Source organism: Cryptomeria japonica, chromosome 10 (genome assembly GCF_030272615.1).
Source record: "Cryptomeria japonica chromosome 10, Sugi_1.0, whole genome shotgun sequence".
Taxonomy (NCBI): domain Eukaryota; kingdom Viridiplantae; phylum Streptophyta; class Pinopsida; order Cupressales; family Cupressaceae; genus Cryptomeria; species Cryptomeria japonica.
Window position 1 is genome coordinate 171,624,364 of NC_081414.1, and position 26,990 is coordinate 171,651,353.

The 26,990-nt window shown below is 36.2% G+C and overlaps 1 protein-coding gene across 6 annotated transcripts; it reads left to right on the forward strand.

The window, feature by feature from the left end:
- Nucleotides 1-11,660: 11,660 nt before the first annotated feature.
- Nucleotides 11,661-16,966, forward strand: LOC131047642 (putative glucuronosyltransferase PGSIP8). 6 transcript variants are annotated; one of them, XM_057981424.2, is made up of 7 exons: nt 11,671-11,923; nt 12,601-12,702; nt 12,803-13,134; nt 13,391-13,646; nt 13,815-14,016; nt 15,780-15,927; nt 16,014-16,966. In XM_057981424.2, the coding sequence occupies exons 3-7, from the start codon at nt 12,863-12,865 to the stop codon at nt 16,576-16,578; spliced, it is 1,443 nt and encodes a 480-aa protein (XP_057837407.2). In that variant the 5' UTR covers nt 11,671-11,923; nt 12,601-12,702; nt 12,803-12,862; the 3' UTR covers nt 16,579-16,966. The 6 variants fall into 6 exon arrangements, with proteins under 6 accessions (XP_059068141.1, XP_057837407.2, XP_057837405.2 ...); XM_057981422.2 differs by having other exon boundaries at nt 11,671-11,919; XM_057981426.2 differs by lacking the exon at nt 11,671-11,923 and adding an exon at nt 11,930-12,201.
- The last annotated feature ends 10,024 nt before the right edge of the window (nt 16,967-26,990 follow it).

Consider the following 26,990-nt stretch of genomic DNA (forward strand, 5'->3'; position numbering starts at 1 on the left):
ATCAAGATCTAATACATGTTCCTCTTGCACCAAAGTGTTCTCATGGGGGAAATTAGTTTTGGGAGAATAGACATCATTCTTAAAAGCTCCATCTCCAAGTGAGAGATCATTAAAATAAGTGATAATATTATCTTCTTCTTGTACCAAAATATCCTCATGAATTGGAGAAACTTTGGTAGGGGTACAAATGTTGTCTTTAAAGGCGTCATCTCTAGAGGGAGAGCATTGAAATGGATAGAAGGTAAAGAGTTGTCAACATCTTGTATCACAATTTTTTCTTTGTTAGGAGTGGAGCAAAGTGTTAAAAGGGTAACTAGGCCATCATCGTATGAAGGAATGGTCATTATAAAATTAAAAAGAAAAAATGATGCACACGCTTTCTTTTATAAAAAATTGAAATGAAATAACAACTATGTGATCAATTAAATAATATGAGATAGCAATGTCTTGATGTATTAACCAGTGAAAATAGTAATTTTTAGAAATGAATGCTTCTAAATCTAGAAATTTCAAGCAAAAATTTAGATCTGGAACTGAAAATAAGAAATTATGCATGTGTAAGACATATTGGGTTCACCAAAATGTAATATGGTGGAATGAGATTCACTAGTCTAAACATGAAAACTAGGAATCAAACCCATTCACATCATCATACATTAAAGAATAATCGATTGGCCCAACTGCAAACCCTTGGGAGAGATGGGCACAATGGTTGTTATTCTTCTTTTTTATTTGATGTGACTATATATGATAGAATGAGAAAATGCAATATGTAGGTCTAAAAATATAAATTTGATAATAGTCAACATGAATAGTAAGCTAACAGAATATATATGAAAACTTTGAGAATAAATATAGAAATAAGAGTTAGAAAGAAACCCGTGTCTGCAATTTAAGCCCAAAAGTACTGGACTATGGGGCTAGGCATCATTTTCCTCGAGGTGTCTAATGCAAACATTGTAAACAAATTCTGGATTAGGTGTTACACAAATTATCTCCTGAAAATTCCACTAAAAAAGTATCAAACTATGGGGCTAAGCCCCAGTGTCTAGGTTTTTTTGCTTCTTTAAAGCCCGAATATCTTTGTCTCAATTTGCATATTATGAATTTGTAATACTTTTGTGTCAAATCTAAATCCTACACACATAAGAGAGAAAATGGAGTTGGGTTGTATAGGGGCTAGCCTTAGTCAAATAGTGGGTCAAAATTAACCCTACAATAATGATGATTAGGAAGAGAGAGCATATCCTTGTAGGATAGAGGTTGAATCTAAAGTAAAATGTTGAATTGACAAGATTAGACCTCAAACTTGATAATTTTGATGATGCAATGCTCTTTGGATAGGACCATCAAGGGTAGATGAAATAACATGACATGATAGGACAAAGTGAATCATGAAAAACCACTTGCATGAAGATTACTGTAACTTTCTACTCCAAATTGCTTAGATTTGAATAAATTTGCTCATAATGCTTGCTCTAGGAGTTGATTAGAATGTGGATGCATGAAAATGAATTAGGAAAGACTCTCCTATATAGGCTTCCCAAGTTATCTCATAAGTAAGGCTGACCTCCAATAGTCATATTTAATTATCAAGATCGGATAACAATTGGTAGGAATTGGCACATTGACAAGTTCAAATTTGGGCCCAATCTTGGGGGACTATGATGCCTAGCCCCATAGTCCACCCAAAAAAAGGTGGAAAAAAGGTAGATGTGGCATGAAAAGGCTTAGAGCAAATATTTTGATCACCATATTAGCATATGACAACAATTTGGTTATAACTAGGTTTAGAAAGAGCTACGAGGAAGCACACTAAGGCAGGGGCCTAAAAAAGGGATGATAAATTGTAAGGGGTTACAATTTATGACACTACACATCTTAACAATACTCCCAAGATATTTGAAATTAAATTATTTTACACAAGAATAACCTAAATAATCTTTGAAATATTACATGAATTATGTAAAACTAAGACCAATTTCCTAGGTTTAGTAACAGTCATGGAACTCTCGTGGAAAACGCCATAACCTTTGGGTAAGATGAATATAGATATTTGGATGACTAGGTATGGCATGAACAATCATTATGGAAGAATCCACCTTAAAACTAGGAATGAGGCAACAATATCACCTAGTATCCCAATAAATCCTTTCACATGAGAATATAAACCAATGAATATATAATCTTTAGGTTTCATAGCTATAACAAATAAAACATCGATAACCATTAATATCAAAATTATTATTATTAATATTTGTATATATTCAAAAGATTTTATTTTTTTTGTTATGAGACTTTCTAAGAAGAAGTTTGAGCGGTTCATAGAAGATGCAACAACTAGAGTCTTTCTCTTAGAAATATCACATGGTTACACTTGGTCTAGGTCTATGGTGGAAAGAACTCCATTTGTTAATGCACTAGTGGCCTTCATGAACAAAATCAATGAGGGAAAGCATGTGGAAAGGGAGTACCACGCTCAACAATTAGTAGCTTTAGGAGTAGAGAATTGTAACATAAGTATTATCTGGATGGAAGACCCCTTGGGGAGGACCACCGAGTTGATAATTAAGCGTTGAAGATGGTCTATTGAGTCATGTAATGGTCTAATGAGTCATGCAATGGCCATTTTTTTGTACATGGTAAAGCACTGGATATAATTGTATATGCAAATGGTAAGTACAAGACACTATATGAGTCACTTTTAAATGGTCTAGTATAGCAGGGGGTATTGTATAGGCCCATTTTCACCATAGGGCTTTGTGATTAAGTCTGTTCAAATACAGTTTTTTGGTCTGATCGCTTGATACCTTGAGACCAGTATGATGACGTAATTGCTTTTCACTCTATATTTAATATTAAAAAAAAGATTTATTTTTTAATTAGCTATCCTATTTCCATTGACTTTGATCCAAAATATTGATTGAAAAACATACATAATCATTTTGTAAAAAAATTTGGTAAAAATAATGTTTTTTTTATTGAGGAACTCTTAGAAAGAAACATAGCGAGGATTTTCAAATGGTTATTGTCATTGCAATGTACAACAAAAGTAAGATCATCAATGGGATCCTACAAAAAAAAAGAAAAGCTTATATAAACTCCAAATCTCCACTTAGTTTCTAACCCTGAAATGATGTAATTACCTTCTTTGATTTTCATGAACAAACTTGATGAGTAGTTGAGATTTAACCTGATCTAAATCACCTAATAAAGAATTTTCCAACTACGATTCCCTTTAGAGGCCCATTTGGCTAAATAATCAACAACTCGATTTCATTCTCTAGGAATGTGGGTAAAAGAAATTACCTCAAAATTAGATTTCAAACACAAGATCTACTTGGCAATTAAAGTCAATCTCTAGGAAGCTTCTTGGAATTTATTATTATCCAAAAAGGAAATTAGAACAATAGAGTTTATTTCAAATTAAAATTTTCTCCACCCTAAAGCATAAGCTCTTTCTAGCACCTTTAGCAATGCCCAAGCCAAGCCATTTGATCATTGGATTGAAATCCCATACCAATGAAGAAAAGAAAAAGAACTAAAGCCTTCACTAAGTTGTCCAACACCATTTATTCTAGCTATACCCAAGTTGCCTCTAAAAGAGTCATCAATATTAATTTTGAGGAAACCACTAAGAGGTAGAGTCCGTTTTCTAGATCTATTTGCTTTCCTAAGAGCCTAAACCCTAGTTCTAGGCTTAATTTGTAAGGAGGGAGAAATTGAAAGCTCTAAAAGATTAACCAAATGTAAATTAGAAGAAGAAAGAGGTTCATTCAGATTAAAACTGGTCTTAATTGTTTCTTTGATCATTCTTTTGATTTCAAACCAAACATGTAAGACTCTATTATGATGTTGATAAGAAATTCTTTGATTTCACTCCAACCAAATTTTTCAAAAAATAAATGAAGACCCGAAGTCCCAAGTAGAAAGAAGGAATGAATTTGAGGTAGGTGGATAACCAAAACTATTCTAAGATTTAGGCAGGGAAGTAGCATAGATAATAGGAATTTTTTAGATCTTCAACCATAAGTTTCAAATTTTATTAAAAAATGGACATTCAAATAAAATATGACTAATGCAATCCTCATTATTATGGCAAAGAAAGTATATTAAATACCACCCTTGTAAACCTCTTTTCCTAATATTATGCCAAGCAAGATAGTTACCCTAACTCAAAAGCCAAAAGAAGAGATTGCATTTGGGCCATACAAACCTATTTCAAATCTTCCTTTACCAAGGCAATTCTATATTCCCCTATCTTTGTATCTCCAAAATTTGATACCCAAGAGCAACTGTATAGATTTCTTTTCAACCATGAACCCAAGCAAGGGCAAATAAGTCCTCTGGGGAACTATAGGGTTTCTTAGCCAAAATTGAAGCCAAAGTATTGTTGAACCCAAGGTAGGATCGAGAGGAGGGGTGAATTAGTCCAAACAAACAATTACATCAACACATAAACAATTAATGAACAATACATATCCAACACTTGAACACCAATATTTACATGTGGAAAACCCAAACAAGGAAAAACCATGGTGGGAGTCAACCCACAAGATAATCCACTATATATAAAAGTATTACAAAGATAGAGCTTACTGCTCTGAACTTGTACACCAAGGCTAACTACTCATGGGACACGATATAAAGAAGACTTGCAAAACCTGAAGCTAGCTGCACTTAGGGAAAGATATAGAAAAATAATCCAAAAAAGAAGGATCTCTTGATCATGAAGTTGTGCTTGAACTCAACATCAAGCGACCAACATCAACACACACAACTCTGATCTCAACTACCAACACTTTGTCTCAACTCTCTGTCATAGTCATAGCACAACTTACATATCATTTGAACACAACTCTTCTTTGTTGTTCACACTTCCTTCGATCTTTGCACTTCACCGCATCATCTACACTCTCTCATTCCAAATTTCCACTAACTTAAACATTCAAATGCCTTATATACAAGATAGATCATCAAATCTTAAAACAAGTCAGGTTGAAACAAAATATACTTTTCAAACCAAAAAAACACATGCTGATCCACTCCAAGAGAATGAGAGGACCAAAAACACATCTTCCGAAGATTAATTCACCGATCCGTAATCATCGAAACCTAACCAACATCATATCCACATGCTACGCAACCATATAAGCAATTATCGATCAAAACATACTCTCCAAAGGAAATAACTTGAATCTGAATCTCCACATGTTGTGGTGAGACCCATAAAACATCAAACACACTTCCACAAATCATATTCGGACCTAAGGATAGGTCAAACATAAAATATCACAACCAACAAAGAATCATACCACAACGTGCTCGGAGAACACAAAGATGTTTTTAGACCTCAAAACCAACATATCCATAATATCAAAATTATATCCAATGAAGATAACAATAATATTCAATACCAACAACATATTTCAGACACAAGCACTTCTAGAACAACCAACACAACAATTGCGCCAACAACACAACAAGATAACTCTGTACCACAAACATTCTAAACCAAACCAGAACAACAAGTTTGACATCAATGACAACCACAACAACATATCAACTTGTATTTCCAACAATCTCCCCCTTTGTCATTGATGGCAACACTTGATAACACTTGATAAGCACTTGATAAAACCTACACTTCAGCCAAAACTCAAAGAAGAAAAATACTGCTCAGTATCTCTAAAACTCTTCCAGACCATATTTCTCAATCTCTCCTGAACTAACAACTCAATCTCTCTCAATCAACAACTCAATCTCTCCCAATAAATAACTCAATCTCCCCCCCCCTTGCCATCAAGGTGAAAGGTCACAACAACACTGCAGACCATTGCTCCCCCAAAGAGCGGCCACAACATCAATCCATGAACAAAAAAGGCATGAAGCTCCCCCTAGAAGATGCATCCCCATAATGCACCCAGATAGAAGAAGAAGGAGAAATGACCCCAAGATTCTCCCAAAGAATATTAAATGAATCCTTCGCTAATGCCTTAGTGAAAATATCTGTAACCTACTCCTTTGTAGAAATGTATTCCAACCGAACTTCCTTCTCAACCACTTTCTTCCTTAAATAATGATATCTGATTGAAATGTGCTTTGTTCTTGAATGCATAACATGATTCTTCAAAATGTTTATTGCACTTGTATTCTCACACAAAATAGGAATTGCTTCATCATATGTTACCTTGATATCCTTAAGAGTTTGTCTCGTCCACATCACCTGAGTACAACAAGATGTTGTTGCAATATACTCTACTTCAACATTATATAAGGAAACTGAATCTTGTTTCTTACTAAACCAAGAAACCAATCTGTCACCTAAAAAGAATGCACCACCACTAGTACTCTTCCGGTCATCAACACTTTTGGCCCAATCTACATCAGTATAGGATTTCAACATGAAATCTCCACCTTTCTTGTACCAAAGTCCAAAGTTCACTATTCCTTTCAAGTATCTAAAAATTCTTTTCACTGCTTGCTCACGAGTCACCTTTGGATTCACCTGAAATCTCGCTACCAGACAAACAACCTACATGATATTTGGTCTAGACACAATCAAATACAACAATCCTCCAATCATCGACTTGTACTTCTTCCGTCAAACTTCCAGAGACTCATCATCTTTGCTCAACTTGCACCCAAGGGTTAAAGGAGTAGTAACCGGTTTGCAATCATCAAAACCAAACTTCTTCAACATTTCCTTTACATACTTTCTCTGAGAAATAAAGATTCCATCTTTTGATTGACTAACTTGCAACCCAAGAAAGAAAGACAACTCACCAATCATTGACATCTCAAATTGATTTTGCATCTCCTTAGTAAATTCTTTACATAGATCATCATTTCCTCCAAAAATAATATCATTAATATAAACTATAACAATCAACAACTTATCTCCATCAATCTTGAATTTAAGATTATTGTTTGTTGTACCTTTTCAAATTTTTTTATTGAAGTAAATACCTGTACAATCTTGCATACCAGGCTTTAGGTGCTTGTTTAAGTCCATACAAAGCTTTCTTTAGTTTGCACACCATATCTAGATCTTCTGTCAATCTAAATCCATCCGGTTGCTCAATGTAAACTTCTTCTTCTTGATTTCCATTCAAAAATGCTATTTTGACATCCATTTGATAAACCTTAAAGTTTTTGTAAGCAGAAAATGCATGAAACATGTGTATAGCTTCCATCCGTGCTATAGGAGAAAAAGTTTCTTCAAAGTCTATACCTTCTACTCGAGAATATCCTTTACATACCAGTCTCACTTTATTCCTTATCACTTGTCCTTGCTCATTCAACTTATTTTTGAATACCCACTGAGTTCCAATTATATTCTTGTCCACTAGTCTAGATACCCTTTACCCAACGTTTATCTTTGCTTGCTTCCTCATATGTCTTTGACTCAATTACTAATAGAAAACAATAATTAGCTTGATCTTGAGCTTCTGCAATCTTCCTTCTTGTCTGAACACCTTTTGCTTTATCTCCAATTATCCGATTCTTTGAATGATATTTCTGAACATACTTAGTAGGAACTTTCACTTCTTCTTCTTCTTCATTTGATTCCTTCTCTTTGCTTTCTTTCGAATCACTTGTCTTCTCTAGAACTGCAAGAACAATCTCAATCTTTTGCACTAGACAACAATTATTCTCCTCTTTATCTTTAATGAAGTAAAACATTTCCAACTGTTCTAATTCCTTCTACAACTCTTTTGCCAGTCTTCTCCTTTCTAATCACACATCTCATACAACTAAACAAAACTTCATACTCTTTTCTACACATTTGACTAACACTTAACAAACTATGTCTTGATCCTTCAACATAATAAACATCATCAGTCTTATGCTTACCATCAATTGAAATGCTCCCAATACCTCTAATAGCTGCATCATCTTTTCCAACAAACTTCATAGATCCTCCATCACATTTCTTCAGATTAATAAACCTGTCTTTGTCACTGGTTATATGATTTGAACATCCAAAGTCTATAATCCATGTATTCAGTTCTATCTTAGCATGCAACACAGTCTTAACAATCTTCTCATCTTTTGGTTTCTCCAAAGCACTCTCCTTATCCTCAATTGCTAAAAACAAAGATTCTTTATTCGAGTCATCATCAGCTTCATCTTTAGATGTATGTTCCTCAATAGAGCACAATCCCTTCTTCTCTTTTCTATTGAAGTTGCGTCTTCTAAACTTGTTCTTCTTCTCATCTTCATCTGATTTCTTATAATCTTCTATGTACTTGCAATTAGAAGCATAATGTCCAATTCTATCACAAGAAAAACATTTCAGAGGTAACTTTCCTTTATATTTTCCAATGCATTGTTGAAATCTTCTCACAAAATTTGCTTCAACTTCATCTAGGTCTCCACTGTTTTTCAGATCATCAAACCTAGAAATATTAAATGTCACTTCTCTCTTTTCTCTTTTCTCTTCCTCCATTTCTGAAATCTCATAGGCTATTAAGGTACCAATAAGCTGATCGATTTAATATTTGCTCAGATCATTACTCTCTTGTATAAAACATCTTCGCGACTTGTAGGATTTAGGCAAGGTCAACAAGATCTTATGAACAACATCACATTCCTCCAAATGTCCTCCGACAACTCTAATGCCATCAACAAGATTAGTCACTGTGTGAATATAGTTCTCAACTACATCTTCAAGCATTCTCAAGTACTCATACTTTTGCTTCAAATTCATTAGCCTAGCCTGCTTTGTCTTTGCATCACCTTCATATGCCAAACATAGCTTGTTCCACACAACTTTAACTTCCTTCAATCCTTTCACTCTTCCAAACACTGAATCACTTATGTAGCTCAGAATTATAGCTCTAGCCTTTGCATTAGCTTCCTTTGACTTTATCTCATCTGGAGTCTTAACACCACCCTATGACTTAGTATATCCAGTGTGAATGATCTCCCAAATTCCATTTTGCAATGTCTCCAAATGCGACTCCATTCTCTCCTTCTAGTACAAAAAAATTGTACCATCAAAGATAGGAACTTTGTAATAAATGTCCTATGCCCTATCAGATCTACTTCAAACAATTAAGGTTATTCAAGAGGAACCACGCTCTGATACCAATTGTTGAACCCAAGGAAGGACTGAGAGGGGGGGGGGTGTATCAATCCAAACAAACAATTACACAAGTACAAAAACAATTAATGAACAATACATATCCAACACATGAACAAGATTTATATGTGGAAAACCTAAATAAGGAAAAACAATGGTGGGGGTCAACCCATAAGATAATCCACTATATATAAAATGATTACAAAGATAGAGCTCACTGCTTTGTCCACTTGTACACCAAGGTTAATTGATCATGGGACAAGATACAAAGAGGACTTGCAAAATCTGAAGCTAACTGCACTCAGGGCAAGATACATAAAAATAATCTGAAAAGAAGGATCTCCTGATCATGAAGCTATCCTTGAACTCTGCATCAAACGACCAACATCAACACATGCAACTCTAATCTCAACAGCCAACACTCTATCTTAACTCTCTATCACTGTCACAAGACAACTTACATATCATTCGAACACAACTCTTCTTCAATGTTCACACTTCCTCTGATCTTTGTTTTTCACCACATCATCTACACTCTCATTTTGAATTGCCACTAACTCAAACATTCAAATGCCTTATATATAAGATAGATCATTAAAGCTTAAAACAAGTTGACCTAAAACAAAATATACTTTTCAAACCAAAAACACACACACTGATCCACTATAGGAGAAAGAGAGGACCAAAAACACATCTTCCAAAGATTAATTCACCGATCCGTAATCACCAGAATCTTACCAACAACATATTCACACACTACGTAGCCATATAAGCAATTACCAATCAAAACATACTCTACAAAGCAAATAACTCAAATCTGGTTCTCCACACGCTACGATGAGACCCATAAAACATCAAACAGGCTTCTACAAATTATATCCGGACCTAAGGATAGGTCAAACATAGAATCTCACAACTAGCAATGAACAATACCACAACACCCAAAGAACACAAAGATGTTTCTGGACCATAGAACCAACATATCCACGATATCGAAACTATATCCAATGAAGATAACAATAATATTCAACACCAACAACATATTTCAGACCCAACTTCCAAAACAACCAACACGACAACTGCACCAACAACACAACAAGATAACTCTGCACCATAGACATTCAGACCAAACCAGAACAACAAGTTTGACATCAATGACAACCATGACAACACATCAACTCATATTTCCAACAAGTATCCCCATCGACCATATAGCTCCCCATAGGCCAACTCGAAGGCTCTTTACACCTATGGATTGTGGATCTTCCAAGAGTAGAGTGATACTTAAAATCAACAACCCTGGACTATCCCACCTCCAAAAAAATGTCTTGTAAAGATTACAATTGAGGAAAGGACGATAGAGTAAGAGGATGGTTATCCAAAGAGTCCTCCCCAAATAAGACATTATTACCCTTGTTAACTATCTAAAAAAGACCCATCTTATTAAGCGGAACATACTTTTTGATGGTGTCCCATATCATGGATCATTCCAGAGACAAATCCATATGCAAAATATCCTCCTTAATAACACTCCCCAAATATTTGAAATTGAATTTTTTGCCCATGACTAGCCTCAATAATCTTTTAAGTACTACATGAATTGTGTAAAACTAAGATCAACTATTCATATAAATCGATAATTAATTTAGAATTACATGAATACCACACATACAATATTAGAGAAGATTTGAACTTAGCGCCATCTAGACACCTACAACATAAACTTTCACATACATCAAGTACCCTTTGACAAAGTTCTAAATATTTAAATATCTAGATATTAAAATAAATCATTACAGATATTATTTTAATATCTCAATATCTTTCCTAATATTTTTAAATACCTAATCATTTATGCAATAAAATAATCATAGTATAGATAAATATTTTACTGACCAAAAAATAATAATCATAGTATATATATTTAAATACCTACTCATTTATGCAATACAATAATCATAATCTGAAGAGTTGACCTATGTTCAATGTATGCCACTCTGATTTATTCCTTAAACTTAGTATTACCGTTTGCTTGACCGTTGTATGGCTATAGAAGACTAGAGGGAGCAGAAACAAGATAAAGAGATAAGAGGGGGACGGATACTCCCGTACAACGGAACAAACACAAGCGTCCTCCATTTCCTGCGGATAACGCCATCGAATAAACAATTTTATAAATGATTGATGTTAACTACTCTAGACACCTATTCATACCCACACCAAGTGTTCTTTAAACCATATAAATGCAGTCAAATATCCTTAGATATTTCCTTAAGAATTTCCGTGTCCCCGTCAAAATACCCCTTCATTTTCATCCCGTGAGGGCGATACCCGATTCAACAACAATAATACATATGTCCCAAACTTGGATATAACCATAAAATATCCTAGTTAAGGAGGGGTTCTCATGCCCCACGATACAACGACGAGTCTTACATTCCACGTAGGATGATCGGCATTTATAAATGCCGACTATTTCAACTGGCAGTTGTGCAAAAACAGGAACGTTACCTAGTCGTCGAAATGAATCATTCATTATTAATAAATGTATAAAGTAGAGCACATCCGGAATATACCACGAGGAAGGCGAGGAAGGAGAAGCGAATCCCAGGGAAGGTTTTTGGCGGGGACAGGTTCGAATCCCACCGGGTGAGGTGACATTTGGACTTGCCGGTGTCGTCTGACCCGTCGTTCCAACTACACGGCTAGGAAAAATTCCGGCTTGGTGATAAATAGAGGGACGCGTTAAATCGGTGCTCGTGAAGCAGTGCGGCAGACAAAACGAGTGGGAGACGAGAGGCGGGAGGTGGAACGACTTGATCCATGGCGGAGTAGGTAGCTTTAAAGATTTTCTTTGCTTGACTGCTTCGCTTCATTTACGCGCATTTTAATGCTCTGTGCGGTGTTTATTGGCTTAAAGATTTGGCGACATTGTATAAGAGTGTGTTTAGGATGATTTGTGTTTACTTGAGCAAACAGATTTTATACTAAATTTGTGCAGTAATATTCTAAGTTTGTGCCAAGTATTTCTAGCTGGATAGGATTGAGTTAGAAGATTTGTGCTTTCATTTTTGGCCGAGGCGGTAGCAGCTGTGGAGGAGATATATGGCGCTGTAGGGTCTCAAATTGTGCTTTGTCAGTCTTTTGACATGTTTCATTCTTGTTAGGGACAAGTTTGAGGAAATTTGATTATTTTTGGTGTAAAAAGAAGTTTATTTGTCATTTTCTTGGCTTTCCTAAGTCTGTAAAGATTTTTGTCTTCTTCTAAATGCGTTCATTGAATCGCTTCTTGAAAAGTCTGGGGGAAGAAAGTTAGGAGGAGATTTGAAGGCGTGGATATTTCTGCTTTAGGGGAGACTTAAGGGGATATTGTTTATTTTGCCTTTTTGTGAACTGTAACAATATTAACAAGTTGCAGTTGTGCTCTGGCAGCCTTTGTGCTAACTTTGGCAAGTTGCCTTCGATAATATTTTATCGGGTTTTTCCCTAAATTGCTTGCTGTAAAATTACAGGGAGGACCTGGATATTGAACTTTAATGCCCCCGCTAATGTCGCCGCTGTGTTAAATTTGAGTCTCGGGACTCTGGATTTGAGCACCGGGCAAATCTTTTTCGGTAAACTGAGCCGGTTATTAATCTGCATTTTGGTTAGGTGAGGAAATCAGGTTAGCTGGCATTTTTTTATTGCCAGCTCAGAGATTTGTATGCTTAACAGGTTCATCGAATAGAGGTTATCTTTCGAGGTAGTTTGTTCTGGTTACTTGGCCTTTGCAAGATGGATCGGATGTCAGCTCAAATGGCTAGGCTTGCCTTCTGTATTTTTCTCGTGGCTGGAATCTGCTTCTCTGGTGCGAACGGAGCTGCTTCGCCTGCAAAACAGAGCTCCAAAAACGCATATGCTACAATGATGTACATGGGGACGCCGAGGGACTATGAGTTCTATGTAGCTATCAGGGTTATGCTTCTCTCATTGATTCGCCTCAAAGTGGATGCAGACCTCCTCGTTATTGCTTCCAAAGATGTTCCGCAGAATTGGATAAGGACCCTGTAAGACCCTGCATCCTTTTCTTTATTTCTCAGTTGGATCCATTCCCTTCGCTCTCTGGGGCCAGTTTATGCATATATTGAGTCTAGATTTTGGTCATAGTACGGCTTGGAATTCTGGTGCTACGGCAATGCAGAGATATAAAATCTAGCTTTATTTTAGATTTTTTGAGGTTATGTAGGAAATTTGCCTTCTTTATCCTAGTGGTTTCAATGTCAAATTTAAGGGCTAATTTAATATATCTCTTTTCTTCTGCAGGCATGAAGATGGGGTCATAGTGAAGTCTGTGGAGAACATTGAGAACCCTTATAGTTATCGGCAAGGGTTCAACAAGCGATTTACTCTCACACTGAACAAGCTCTATGCATGGACGCTTGTGGATTATGAACGTGTTGTGATGCTTGATGCAGACAATCTTTTCCTGCAGAACACGGATGAGCTTTTTCAGTGTGGGCAATTTTGTGCTACCTTCATCAATCCCTGTCTTTTCCATACAGGGCTTTTTGTATTACAGGTATGTTATTTTGACCTTGTTTTAGCTCTTTTCCTTCTTCTAATATACTTGACCAGATTCTATGAATTTTTCAGAGAATGGCCTTATTCAGAAACCATTCGATTCATGCCAGATTGTAGTTCCACACCTGCGAATCTAGCTCGCTGAATTTGGCTTCTTTGTTTGCAGCCCTCAGAAAAAGTGTTCCGTCGCATGCTGCATGAAGTGAGTAGTTTGAGAAGCAATAGAGATGGTGCAGACCAAGGTTTTTTGGTTTCATATTTTGACGACCTGCTTGATAGGCCGATGTTTCATCCTCCTGTAAATGGATCTAAACTAGATGGACTTTATCGACTTCCATTGGGATATCAGATGGATGCTTCATATTTCTGTAAGTAAATCTGGTTCTATAATACAGATATGTATTTTGATTTCGTACCCAGTACTTTCAAGATTTTTAATATAATTCCGCTTTTTCAGGTTTTTTTATTGTACTGTCTTTTTTTTAAGCTTTCTCTCTTACGATCCCAGATGATAGAGTTTAGCTTTGTCCTACGGTCAGTAACAGAGTATGACTCCACCTCTGATGCAGAAAGTTTCAGGCAGAGTTCAGTCCAATATTGCAAATTATTGTTTGAACTTTTGTTTGATGAATGCATTTTTGATAATGGGTATATGGGGTGAATTGTAACTTAAGCAAATATTGTACACTCTTATGATAAATTCCCTGATCTTACTGAAAAATATGGTAGAAAATGCCCACTTCTGGCCAATTTCAGAAAATCCACTGTCGATGATTGATGATCATGTTCTCAACTGAGCTATCGATCAAGGACATGCATGCCATTCAATCCAAAGCACATATAGAATAACAGACTATAGGATCAATCATCAAGCGATTAGCCTGCGTAGGTCATAACATATCAACTCAAGAAAACAAATTAAGAAAAACTTCTGGTAGGGCTCCCAAAATTTTCTTATATTTATTTCCAAATTATTTGCAAGTAAAACTTGTATAGTATGAGTCAATTGTGTCTTTAAGTTTTAATGTAAGTCGTAGAAGAATGCTTCTTGTGCTCTGTACATATCTGACTTCACCTCTCAGCAGAGTGTGTTCCTGTCAAACTTCTGCCAGCATTCGTATAAGCCTGCAGAGCTCTTTCAAGCATGATTAATTCTTTTTCTCAGCCAACTGAATTAATTCATCAGGATGAATTCTTAACTGTTTGTTCTCAAGGGCTACTTTTACATTTACCAGATTTTGTTGATTTACCTGACCAATAGCAAATCTAGAGGCCCTTTATCTTTACATACTATATAATGGAATCTATCTAATTATTCGGCACCTTTTTGTAACACCCCAGAAACATTCCCCATCAAACTGCATGTTTTTGTCACTTTCTGTATTCAGTTGGTATGGCAAATTTTGCAGCACACCTTAAACTTGTGTGTTGCATGCCTGTTCTTGTCGACACTGTTCTTTATTGGTATATTCTGATCTCAATCAAGTTTATACCATAAATTAGATTGAATGTTTGGATACTCTAATAATTAATGCCACTGTTTTCCATATTGCTAATGTTTTCCGCGGAGATGGATAATTTTAACACCTAATGAAATTTAGGCTTGTTTGAATTGGCAAAAGGAGTATAAATTTTGCTTTATGTCATAGTTACCAAATCTGGTTAGTCCGAATTTTTGGATAGGATTAGTTTGTTCGATTCAGCTCAGAAATTTTACAGTCTTGATGATGAATCACAGAGTGTGATTCGAAACGTTGATGAAAAAAATCTATACAATTAAATCCAGAAGCATTGAATTTTACAGAAATCTTACCTAAAGATTTCAGATTTTCGAATTTTGTCGACTCCCTCAAAGAATCGAAGTTCTCTAACCTGGTAGCTGCATTGTTTTATGCCAACTAGGGAGAGAGATTCATATCAATAATTATTGTTAATTATTAATTACAGGGTTGCATCCACCCTATATTTCATCTCACAGACATTTTCTTCTGTTTTGATATTTCCAAAATTGGATAAACAAAACATAGATCAGTAAAATGATACCTTTTGTTCCTGCTTTCAGTAAGGACTGTAGGAATAATTTGACAAGCATGGTGAATTTAAAACTGACGGTATTTGTTCTGTTTTGCAGACTTGAAGTTGAAATGGCGTGTACCTTGTGGACCAAATAGTGTTATCACTTTTCCTAGTGCGCCTTGGTTGAAGCCATGGTATTGGTGGTCATGGCCTGTTCTGCCCCTAGGGCTTTCTTGGCATGAGCAGAGGTTTCAAACAATAGGGTAAGTAAAGTTTGGCTACCTGGTACAGTCATTATCTCTTTGTTTGATTGAACGTGCATTTATCTAACATATTGAATTCTTTGCAGGTATGGTGCAGAGATGCCTCTGATTCTCCTGGAGTCACTCTTTTACTTGGTCACAATGGCTGTTTCTATAATTGCTTTTAAGGGTTTCCATCCCTCTTTGTCGAAGCTTTGCCTCATGAAACCTGAGCAGGGTTTTCTACTCTACCCAAATTCTCTTAAGCTACTGGTTCTCACATGTATGGTGGGAAGTTATCTACTACCATTTTTCCTTGTTCCTAGAACAGTTCACCCTGTAATAGGCTGGGGGCTTTACTTATTAGGCTCCATGTCTTTTGGGGTTGTTCTTAAAAATGCATTCTTACTCCCAGCTTTGCCACTTTTTACCCCTTGGTTGGGTATATTTGGGTCACTCATTGCCATGGCTTTTCCGTTCTACTCTAATGGTATAGTAAGAGCATTGTCTGTAGGTGCATATGCATTTTTAGCAGCTCCATTTGTGTGGTGGGCTCTTACGAAAGTAATGTCAGCTTTGGACACATTAGTTGAACGAGAAGCCTTGAGAGTGTGGGGAGCCGGAGCCTCGTCAAAATTTGAACCACAGTCTCTGTTGATGAAAGTTTGTTAAAACTAGCTGTTCTATCTGCAATTGGTGGTTATCAACAACCTGAATCTCAGTTCATGAACCTGTTTTGGGTCACTACAATTCCAACAGAGCAAGCTATTAATTTCTCATAACAAAACTGTAAATCATCAACTATGCACGTTTGTCCAACACCACAGACCACCAGAAGCCATTGTTCTTCCATTTTTTTGGATTTTTCCCATGTGGCAGGTTTGGCCTGATTAAGGGCATTGAATTTTGTGCTGACTTATGGTACAGTCACATGTGGAGGGCAAATGACTGGATGGAGCCCATAATCATAAAGATGTACAAGAAAAATCTAATTTTTCACATTCTTTTTTCCGGTTGCAAAAACTTTCCTTGTGACTAATTTGATTCATTCTTTGGAATATTTGCCAGTTTTTAATCAATAGAATGCCTGTATAAAAGTATTCGTGATAAAGAAGTGTTTGCTAGCCTGGAATGAAGAATTTCATACCTAATAGAGACTTCAGATATACTAATTTGTGCTATAATTTGACTATTGGGCGAGGGTTCAGAAATTTGAAAAGATTTTCTGATGTAAATTTAATCCAAAGCAATTCTATTACTAAGATTAGAGTACACAGTATATAATTTAGGAAAGCATGCTTCCGCGAATGGCCTGTGTGAAACCTTTTAACCGTCGACCATTCCGAGAGATCCAATAAAATCATTGAAATGTGTATTAGAATGCAAGTGAGATTAGCGAGTAGTAATTTAAGGAAAGGTCTTATGGATGGGTTTCTTAAAATGAATTAGGTATTATTGAGATTTTCTGGGAATAATTTAAAGCTGGTGGCCCCATTAATTTAGGTGTGCAGTTAAGTTAAGCTTAAAAAATTTAAATTTGGAATTTTAGAATTTGATGGTGTCAAAGAATACTGTAAATTTAACATTTGAAAATAGACATCATTTTTCTTCTATTTTTTTCTGACAAATCTAAAATATTAATTTAATGACAAGAAACAGAAAAATAGATCTCTAAACTAGGGTGATTGGACCTTATTAGGGTGATTGGACTAGCTTTAAAAAAGAGTAGCAGCAATAATTAGTTATTTTATTTTGGAAAAATTAATTTATACCATAAAGGAATTACCTGATTGGAAACTCTTCTAGATGGGAGCACTGCTAATGTATTTGGACTATGAGTTTTTAGATGCTGCTTAAACTTAAAGCTTTTTCTAGTCCGAATTGTGGGTTGCTTGCAAATTTTAATGACATCTCTTGATCTTCAGGTACAGAAATAATCTTCCTTAGCAATGATTTAAGTGCTATAAGTTTACGTTCTTACCAAAGATTGAAGACATTTCCAACCTGGTTTCAAGAATTTTGAAGTAATAGGCTAAGTCACAGGATATGGTGATTTTCATGGATGAGGTTCGAATTTAATCGAATTTCAAACTTCTATAAAAAAAATTGAATTTAATCGAATTTCCTCTATAAAGCACTGCTATCCGCGTCTAAACACAACTCAGCTGGTCGTGGGTATTCTTTGTATATGTTTTGTATCTATTGGGTCATGGGTGCATGCAACTGCTGGGTCGCCCTCGGATTTTCTCCAACAAGGCTTGCTATTCTGATAATTTATTAGAAGTATACATATATTTAAAAATAAACAAAATTATAGAAAGTGAATTTTATCCAAATTTTTTTCGAATTTTTCCCTTGTTGAATTTCATCCGAATTTCATGATTGTCAAATTTGAATTCGAATTCGAACCTTGTGACTTAGGTAATAGGCATCAGATCATACTGATATGAGCACAATGTAGATCTATTCAAACAAAGATTAAAGAGAAAATGCTGTTGACAGTGGTCCAATAAATTAGAAAAATGCACGAGTCTTGCTGTTTCAAAATTCTTAAAATTTACTTAGAGAATCTTTCAAGGCGATGTAGGAAACTTTAAAGTGTAATTAAGCATGAGGATTACATACAAAATGTGGAAGTAAGATCTTAAAGCATGGGAGGAAATTTCGAATATAGTAGTGTTTCATCTTGAATGTGAGCTACGTATCTTTTTTTAACCTTTGTTTACATCACTTTGTGTAGGTATTTGGTTATCTATTGCCATCATAGAAACGATTATGTTTTGAGAATTTTTTACATCAGTTTACATATTCCTTCCTTGGGTTTGTGGAGTTGCATATTTGATCCAAGGCCTTTAGTTTGACTATTAAAAATAGAACCTTTCTTGTGTTTATTTGATCTGACATTTCTACAGCCACATTTTTGATTGATTTGGTCAAAATTTGAAATTCAATTCGGCTCAAATTCTCTAATCTAATGTTAGCTATTATTATTATTATTATTTTTTTGTTCGATAATGGGCCGTAGCTGAAAATTTTATTGAAATAATTTTAAACCTATTACAACCCGACTCACTAGGGGCACAGATAGGAAAGAGTCAGGTAGAGAAAACCTCCTGTCCAGCCCGTAAAGAGAAAAGAAAAATAAGATTTAATTTGGACCCGTCAATTCACGGGTTGACAAAGATACAATCTGGACTCGTCAATTCGTGGGTTTACAAAAGAGTTAGCCATGCCAGAGTATATGTTACAACTTCCTTACTAATCATACAAATTACATTGCACTGAGGTGACATACATTGTCCCATATTATACATCTGACCAAATTAATTACACACACCTGTCATAAACATTTCTCATCCTATACCACTAATCCCAGTGGTACTGTTCATTTTCTGGATTTGCTACTTGAATTAATTGCTCTGAATTATAGAGCCTGCTCACCATCTCAGCCCTAGGCTAGTCCGAATTTCACCTGCACTCACAATGCAATCTAAACCAATCTTCCATGATATGATAGTCTGTCCCTATGAAAATTTCATAAGCGATTTCTGTAACTTGATTATGCATATGACACACAAGATTAAGATAGCTAGAATCACTAGAATATTAAAACATCAATAAAATGCTAACATGGTCATAACATACAATATGCCTTTTTTGATACCACCGTGTTACTATAACGGTATGCCACCTTACAATATGACAAACCACCATGACAAATCGTATACTGAGAAGTAAGTAACCGAGGGCATAGTATGCGAATATTATATATAGTCTATATATATATTGTATATTGACATTAGTCCGAATAAATGTGTAAATCAAGGAATATAGAGTCTATATATATAATATATATATCTGTCAATTCGAATACAAACTATATATATATAGTATAAATAAGAATTGTACAATCATCAACAAATGCCATAATCAACCGATTAAAGTGTGTGTGCCACGTGTATTTAGTCTATATATTGTATATACATCCCAGTTCAAATTACATATATAATGATGTCAGTATAAATCCGAAAAGGCTTAAAGAAAATAGATACAAGGATATATGATGCAAATATACTTGTGCCTTACTTAGTCTGAGAAGCACCTAATGTCTGAGATGCAAATGAATACTTAACTGTTTGAAGGTGTATATATGCCAAATATGTGTAAGTGTTGATGTAGATTTGTAGGCGAATACAATTATCACTATCTCTAGTTCATCCTAAGCTCGATCTCCTCAAAGAGACTGATTGAATAAGGTCCTCTTTGTCCCATCCGCACCATCATTTGCCAGTTTGTCGGCCATAGTGTTAGCCTCCCTATATATACGATTCACATTATAATCGTTGAAATTTGTTAACAAAGATAGAGCTTTGTCCAACAAGCATGTCAACTCCCAGTTTGACAGATGTTTAGATCTCAGGGCATTGATTATGATTGCAGAGTCCCCTTCCACTTCTAACCTATTAATTTTGAGTTTCATGCATAGATTCAAACCTTCGATTAATCCAAAGAGCTCAGCCATATTGTTGGTGCAGTGGCCTAAGTGAATTGATTTGGATCCAATCCATATCCCATTATCTGCATGAATAATGCATCTAGCACCAGCCTTGCCTGGATTCCCACAAGAAGCCCCATCAAAATTCAATTTATGCCAACCATATTTTGGAGGTATCCATTTGCATGTCAATCTTAATGCCCTTTTATCAATGTCATCTCTACCTAAGAAAGGGGGAATATTGATCCCACACCACTGTTTTCTGATTAGATTGTCCCAATCTGTGAAGACTTTATCATGTTGTGAGATGGTCAAGTTCTTATTATTGGAAACTTCCATTATGGATGCCTCAATTTTGGCCAAAAGGTTTTCAACCTGCATCTCATATTCCTTAAAAATTCTACGGTTTCTCTCCTTCCAGATTTCCCATATAACTATGGCCGGGCTGCAGATCCAAAGATTATGGAATAAACTGTTTGTTTTGATGATTGGCCAACCTCCAAACCAATCTAAAAGATTGGGGAGAAGGGCACTAAACCAACCCAATTGCCCCATTAACCATTTACAACATTTTTGGTTGTAATTGCAAGTCATGAATATATGTGAGTTTGTTTCTTCATCTTGTCTGCATAGAAGGCAAATTGAGGGACCTTCAAATCCTCTTTTCCCGAATTGCTCTGTTGTCAGAACCCTTCCTTGAATGGGAGCCCAAGCAAAGACTCCAACCTTAGGAAGAAAATATTTGTCCCAATAGAGTCTGAATGGAATGCTGTCTTTGACTATACTTGCTTCATTATATACTGCTTTAAAGCCATCTTTGCAATTGTATTGCTTGTCTTTGGCCTTCAACCATACAAGTTTGTTTGACTCTTTCCTAAATATGATTAACTTGTTCCTCAAAATTTGTTGTAGTTTCTAAGCTCTGCTATCATCCATGTGATTGCTCAGTACTTTCCATTTCCATCCAATGGTTAGATCAGGGTCAAATACAACATAATCCCTGACATACTTGCCCCAAAGCTGGATAAGGTGATCTTTGATGCCTCTGGTGTCTATTAATTTTTCTATTGGTTGATGCCCCCACCATGAGTCCTCCCAGAATAGGGCAGACCTGCCATCATGAATATCCCAGGACAGGTATTGAGTTATGTGCCTTCTGCAATCTCGCATAAAGTTCCATATTCTAGACACTTTAGGGGGGTTAGAGAGTCTAAAAATCAATTCTCTACAATTGCTCATAAGATATTTGTGTCTAAATATCTTTGCCCATTTGGCCTCCGAGTGAATGTAGGCCCTCCAATCTAGTTTTGCCTCGAGAGACCTATTTGCCAAAGAAGGTTTCTAATCCCCGTACCTCCATCTTGCCGGGGCCGGCCAGTCCCATTCCCTCTGAGCCCACCCAACAAATCTCTATTGCCTGGGGCTTCCTTCCAACAAGAAAGTTAGGGAGTTTCCTTCCTGCGAAAAAGGCCAATAAACAAAATTGCCTCCCCGGACGAAAGTAAAAAACTTTCTGTCTTGCCTCCCATGCGAGAAAGGTTTAGGATGGAGGGAAAGTAATGATAGTTCAGTATTTCCTCCAACTGGGGGTTAGGATGGAGAAGTTGATGGATACAGACAGGGAAGGAGGGGCAGTGAAAGCGCTCATATCAGAGAGAACCTTGCCAATAAAAATTCCTAATAATCTTAATCAACCTTCTATGTGCCCTCGAAGAGAGTGGGATGAAAGATAGAAGATATATGTGTTGGCAATTGACACTCATCAGATTCATTTTGTTGTCATTGATGGCAACAAGATTTGATGGAAATCATTTATCGGTATAAGGAGGCATATACCGACAGACACCGACTTTGGAGCATTCAGGGCTACACCAGCACCGACACCGGTATCAGTACTTGAAGGGAGCCGACATCAAGGAAGATTTATATAGTAAATCATTTTGTAATTATTGTTGAGGCCGACATTGAATATCTTTTGTAATGTATTGTAAGCCGACATAAGACATATTATTTGTAATGGGTATATAAGTCAATCTACTAAGTCATTTTGACAATGAAAAAAAAAGGATATGATATAAGATGTGACATAGGAGAATATAGCAGAACTGCATAATGCAGAGTATATGTATGTAGATCATTTGTATGTGAGTGTTGTATCATGCAATGATTTGTAGATAGCTTGGAAAACATTCTTGGAGGATAAGCAATATCAGTAGTAGTGTTCAAGGTTTATGAATCAGTACAGAGCAGAGCTAGAACTAGAACTCTATTTGGCATAACAGATACATTTTTGAGTTTAATTTTTTTGTGTTACATTAGCAGAAGCTTGTAGTCAGTGAGACTCTTTAGTGATGAGCAGTATGCTCTAGGCAGTGTGTCTTCCTGCATGTGCAAACCCCCATTATATGTAATATCCTTTCATATGGCCAGTGAATTGATATTGTGGGTCACAAATCCCACCGTGGTTTTTCCTCTTTGAGATTTTCCACGTACAAATTATGTGTGTTATGGTGTTCATTTATGTGGATGGTTTATTTGCTTCATGCTATATGTTTATTTGTTTACCAATTTATGTGTATGGTATAAAAGGGTAAAATCTTGTGTTACCGACAGAACACTGATTCACCCCCCCTCTCAGTGTTCTTGGATCCCAACAATTGGTATCAGAGCCTGGTACCTCAGAAGAAGTTTAACAGCTTGAGGAAGATCCTAAAACCGAAATCTTTGAAAATGGCTATGGAGAAGCAACTTGAGATGGCTGTTGAGGATTATGATCTGAAAGAATAAAGAACTTGAAATTGCAAGATGAATTGAATTCAGCCAATGAGTTCATTCTTATCGTGCAAGAAAGGTTATCATCAGCTCAAGCCAAGAGAAAATAACTTTTGCAAAACCTAGATGGTGAGGAAAAGAATGCACTTAAGGAATAATGTCAGAAACTAAGTCAAGCAAACATGCTCATGAAGAATGAAATGCAAGATCTAACGATGAGGTTATCAAAAGATATTGAGGACAGAAAGAAGAAGGAAGATAATCTTGTTATATCTTTGAAGACCAAATTTGATGAATGTGGCAAATTGACTCATGAGAATAATCTGTTGAGAACTGATTTGACACACTCCCGGAACAATGAACAAGAACTTGAAAGACAAATAACTACTCGGAGAGATGATCTGACTACTGCAAGTGAGTATAAAGAAAAATTCAGGATTAGTGCTGCACAATTGGATGACTTATTGAAAAGACAAAGGCATATTGATGATTCTAGAGGACTTGGATTTATACAAAGTGAAAGCTCTGGTACTGCAAATGAAGATCAGACAATCGGTATGCAGAACTCATCAGAACATAGGAAACCGGTAAGGCAATCTAATGCTTATAAATTGAATGGTAGATGTTTTGTTTGCAATAAATTTGGACATATGGCTTAACAATGTAGAAATAAAGCAAATCAAAACTACAATTCTGTTCCCGATCAATGCACAAATTGCAATAAATATGGTCATAGATCAGAAGATTGCATAATGAATGTTAAATGCCATGCATGTGGAAAGTTTGGAAATTTTACTAATCACTGTAGGTCAAGAAATGACACCGGATTTGTCAAAGCAATTCAAAAGAACAATGTTACATGTTATGCATGCAACAAAATAGGTCATATTGCTAAATACTGTAGAAGCAAGACTCAACCGGTTAGAAATGATAAAGATAATGAGAAAGGAAAGCAGAAGGTAGATGAAATACAACAAGATCACACCAAGAGATGGGCTAGAGAATCTGAAGAACCAAGTGGAGATGGATCTACACCGGTAACTCCACCAGTAGAACAAGGTATTCCTCCATCGATAGGAAATTCCACTGGTAACTAAGGCATAAGCCTTAGGGGTTGGCAAAGTCATTGTAAAATATTGCATATTACCCCGGAGGAGATCTAAGGAGATCTAGAGAGTTGTGTTCATCATTGATGAAGGTTCACCCAGCATAGGACTGTGAAACCGACACCCGGTAGGGTTGTTCATGAAGCATTTATTACAGAGAAAGATTAGGGTTTTACTCACTGATAAAAAGGGTAAGTGAATTCATTTTCACTCACCGAGCATTCAAACATTCAGAGCGAAGAAAAGGCAAATTTCAGGCGAATTAAGAGCGTGCAAAAGCATTGTGAAAGGATTTCGAGCTGTTATCTGAGAAGCACTGAATCTTCCACTGGCGTTCACTTTCAAGTATTCTTCAAAAAATGGCATCTAGATCTTCAGCTCCTACTTTCATTGCAAATCCCACCATTTTCGAAGTCAAGGATAGGTTAAGGCTTGTATTCAAGGAGGTTCTCCTGATTGCTAAGAAAGAAGACTCTGTGGGAGCATTTTCTAGGGTTCCTAACGGCGTGATGTATGTTGAAGACGTGAGGGCATACATTCACTACACCCTGGAGGATCTAGGCATAGAGGACATCAAAAGCATGTACCAATCCGTGATACTAGGAGACTCCAGAACCATCAAGCCGGAATACAAAGAAATTGAGGATCTAGGGTTAACTGGTATTCTGTACATACCAGAATTCAAGGATGAAGTCATCAGATACGTTCTGAGTAGGGTTCACAATGAGTTTATCTGGCTGGACTGGCCTTACATGATCATGAAGGAGGCTATTCAAGCAGTCACCGACTTACCCAAAGTCGGACAAGAACCTTGCAAGAAAATTTCCAACACAAAGGTCGAGAAACTCACCGGTGCAACTCTTGATAGCAGATCATTGAGGATCAGTACAATCAACGACACTGATGTGAAATTTGCAAGCATGATAATAGGTTATAAGGTAACTCAATCTAATTGATTGAATTCTGTTGCTAGTTCATGCATTCATGCTGCATATCAGATGCTGAGGAATAATGCAAAGTATGATTTATGTGAATGGATGATGAGTGAATTGATGTTGATTCTTGGAAAGATCAAGGGAATCAAGAAAGGAACTTTAGATATGGTAATCTCATTGTATGTTTGATGCTTTATTTCCTGAATGAGCTACCTGGTCTTGGCAAGAAGCGTTGGGCTCATGACATACCGGTAGGTATGCATATCAAGGAAGCAATCACCGGTCTTGGTACCGACAAAGATGAGAAACTTTGGGGGTATTTCAAAACATTCCAAGAAAACATGAGACAGAGGGAGAGCGTATCAAAAAAAATCGTGGAGAAGTACTCCACTGATATTTGTTTTATGGAGAAAATCGATGAAACCCTTATGGAGGCAGTTGAACCTAGGACAATTTGGGTTACAAAGCTTGGATATGAGGTAGATGATAGCATTTTTGAACTCTATGCAAAAATGTTGCTTGAAGCTCCATTGGATGACAAAACAAAGCATTTTGGTACATCAGAAGAGAAGGCCCTTGAAGTCAAAACTGGCTTCAACAGGAAGAGAAGAGAGAAGAAAATAGAAAAGATGTTTGCATATGTACATGATTTAATTCATAAGATAGACACTCAACTGGGTTCTAGATCCAAACTGACAGCAAAATCGTCAGTGGCTAGTACTGCAGAGGTGAAGAAGCCTGAAGCTTACATTTATACCATCACTTATGATTCTGACCCTGAGGACAATGAACCTCTAGCGTTCAGAAGGGTACAAAGGAAGAAAGTGGATCAACCACCGGTAGAGTAGAAGAAGGTGGAGCCTAGGAGGAGACTTGTTATAAAGACAACTAAACCTACTGCACCACCACCTCTAGGAAGAAAGCCTATACAAAAGAGGAAACCAATTTCATCCACTCCGACAACCACAAAAAAAAAGAAGAAGAGTGATGATATTGAAACCGGTAAGACTAAAATGACTTGTGCTGAATTAATTGATGAAATTACAAAGGATGGAATTTTGAAAAATGTATTTAAGTACTATGAAGATTTAGAGGATGATGAGCAAAATGAGATTGAAGAGGCAATCTTGTTGTACATGGATATATATAAGAAAGCCTTAGTAGAAATTTTGAAGGAAATTCCTCTATCACTGTATAATAAACTTGATTCTAGAAGACTTGACGCTGTCAAGAGGGATAGGGAGATTAAGGAAGTAGCACTTTTGGAAATGTGTGGTTCAATAAACAATGAGGAAATGAAAAGATGCATAGATGTTGCAAATAGGACAGTTTTCAGTAGTAAACCCCGACAGATAAGTCTTATGATGGGAAGAGTAAATGAGGTGATAAATGAGACCAGTAAGGGTTGGACCAAATTCTTCCAGAAGAATCCAAATTTTCTTACATCTCAAGAAGAATTTGCAAAGGCTACATCTTCCACCATTATTGATAAATCAAAAGGGAAAGGTATTTTGGGTAGTTCAACTCCAATTTTAACTAAACCAACAGTAACTATAGATATACAGACACAACCAACTAAGGAGAGTGTACAGTCCATACCGGCTAAAACTATTTTTGAGGAAGGAAATGTACAGGATACTGTAAATATTGTGGATAATACTCCACCGATAGTAATTGACATTTCACGAAGTGGCGAAGCCACTGGTGCAAAAGTGGTTGTAAAGGATAAGGTAAAGGGAACTGAATCTATACCAACAGTTAAAAATGATTCCCCGA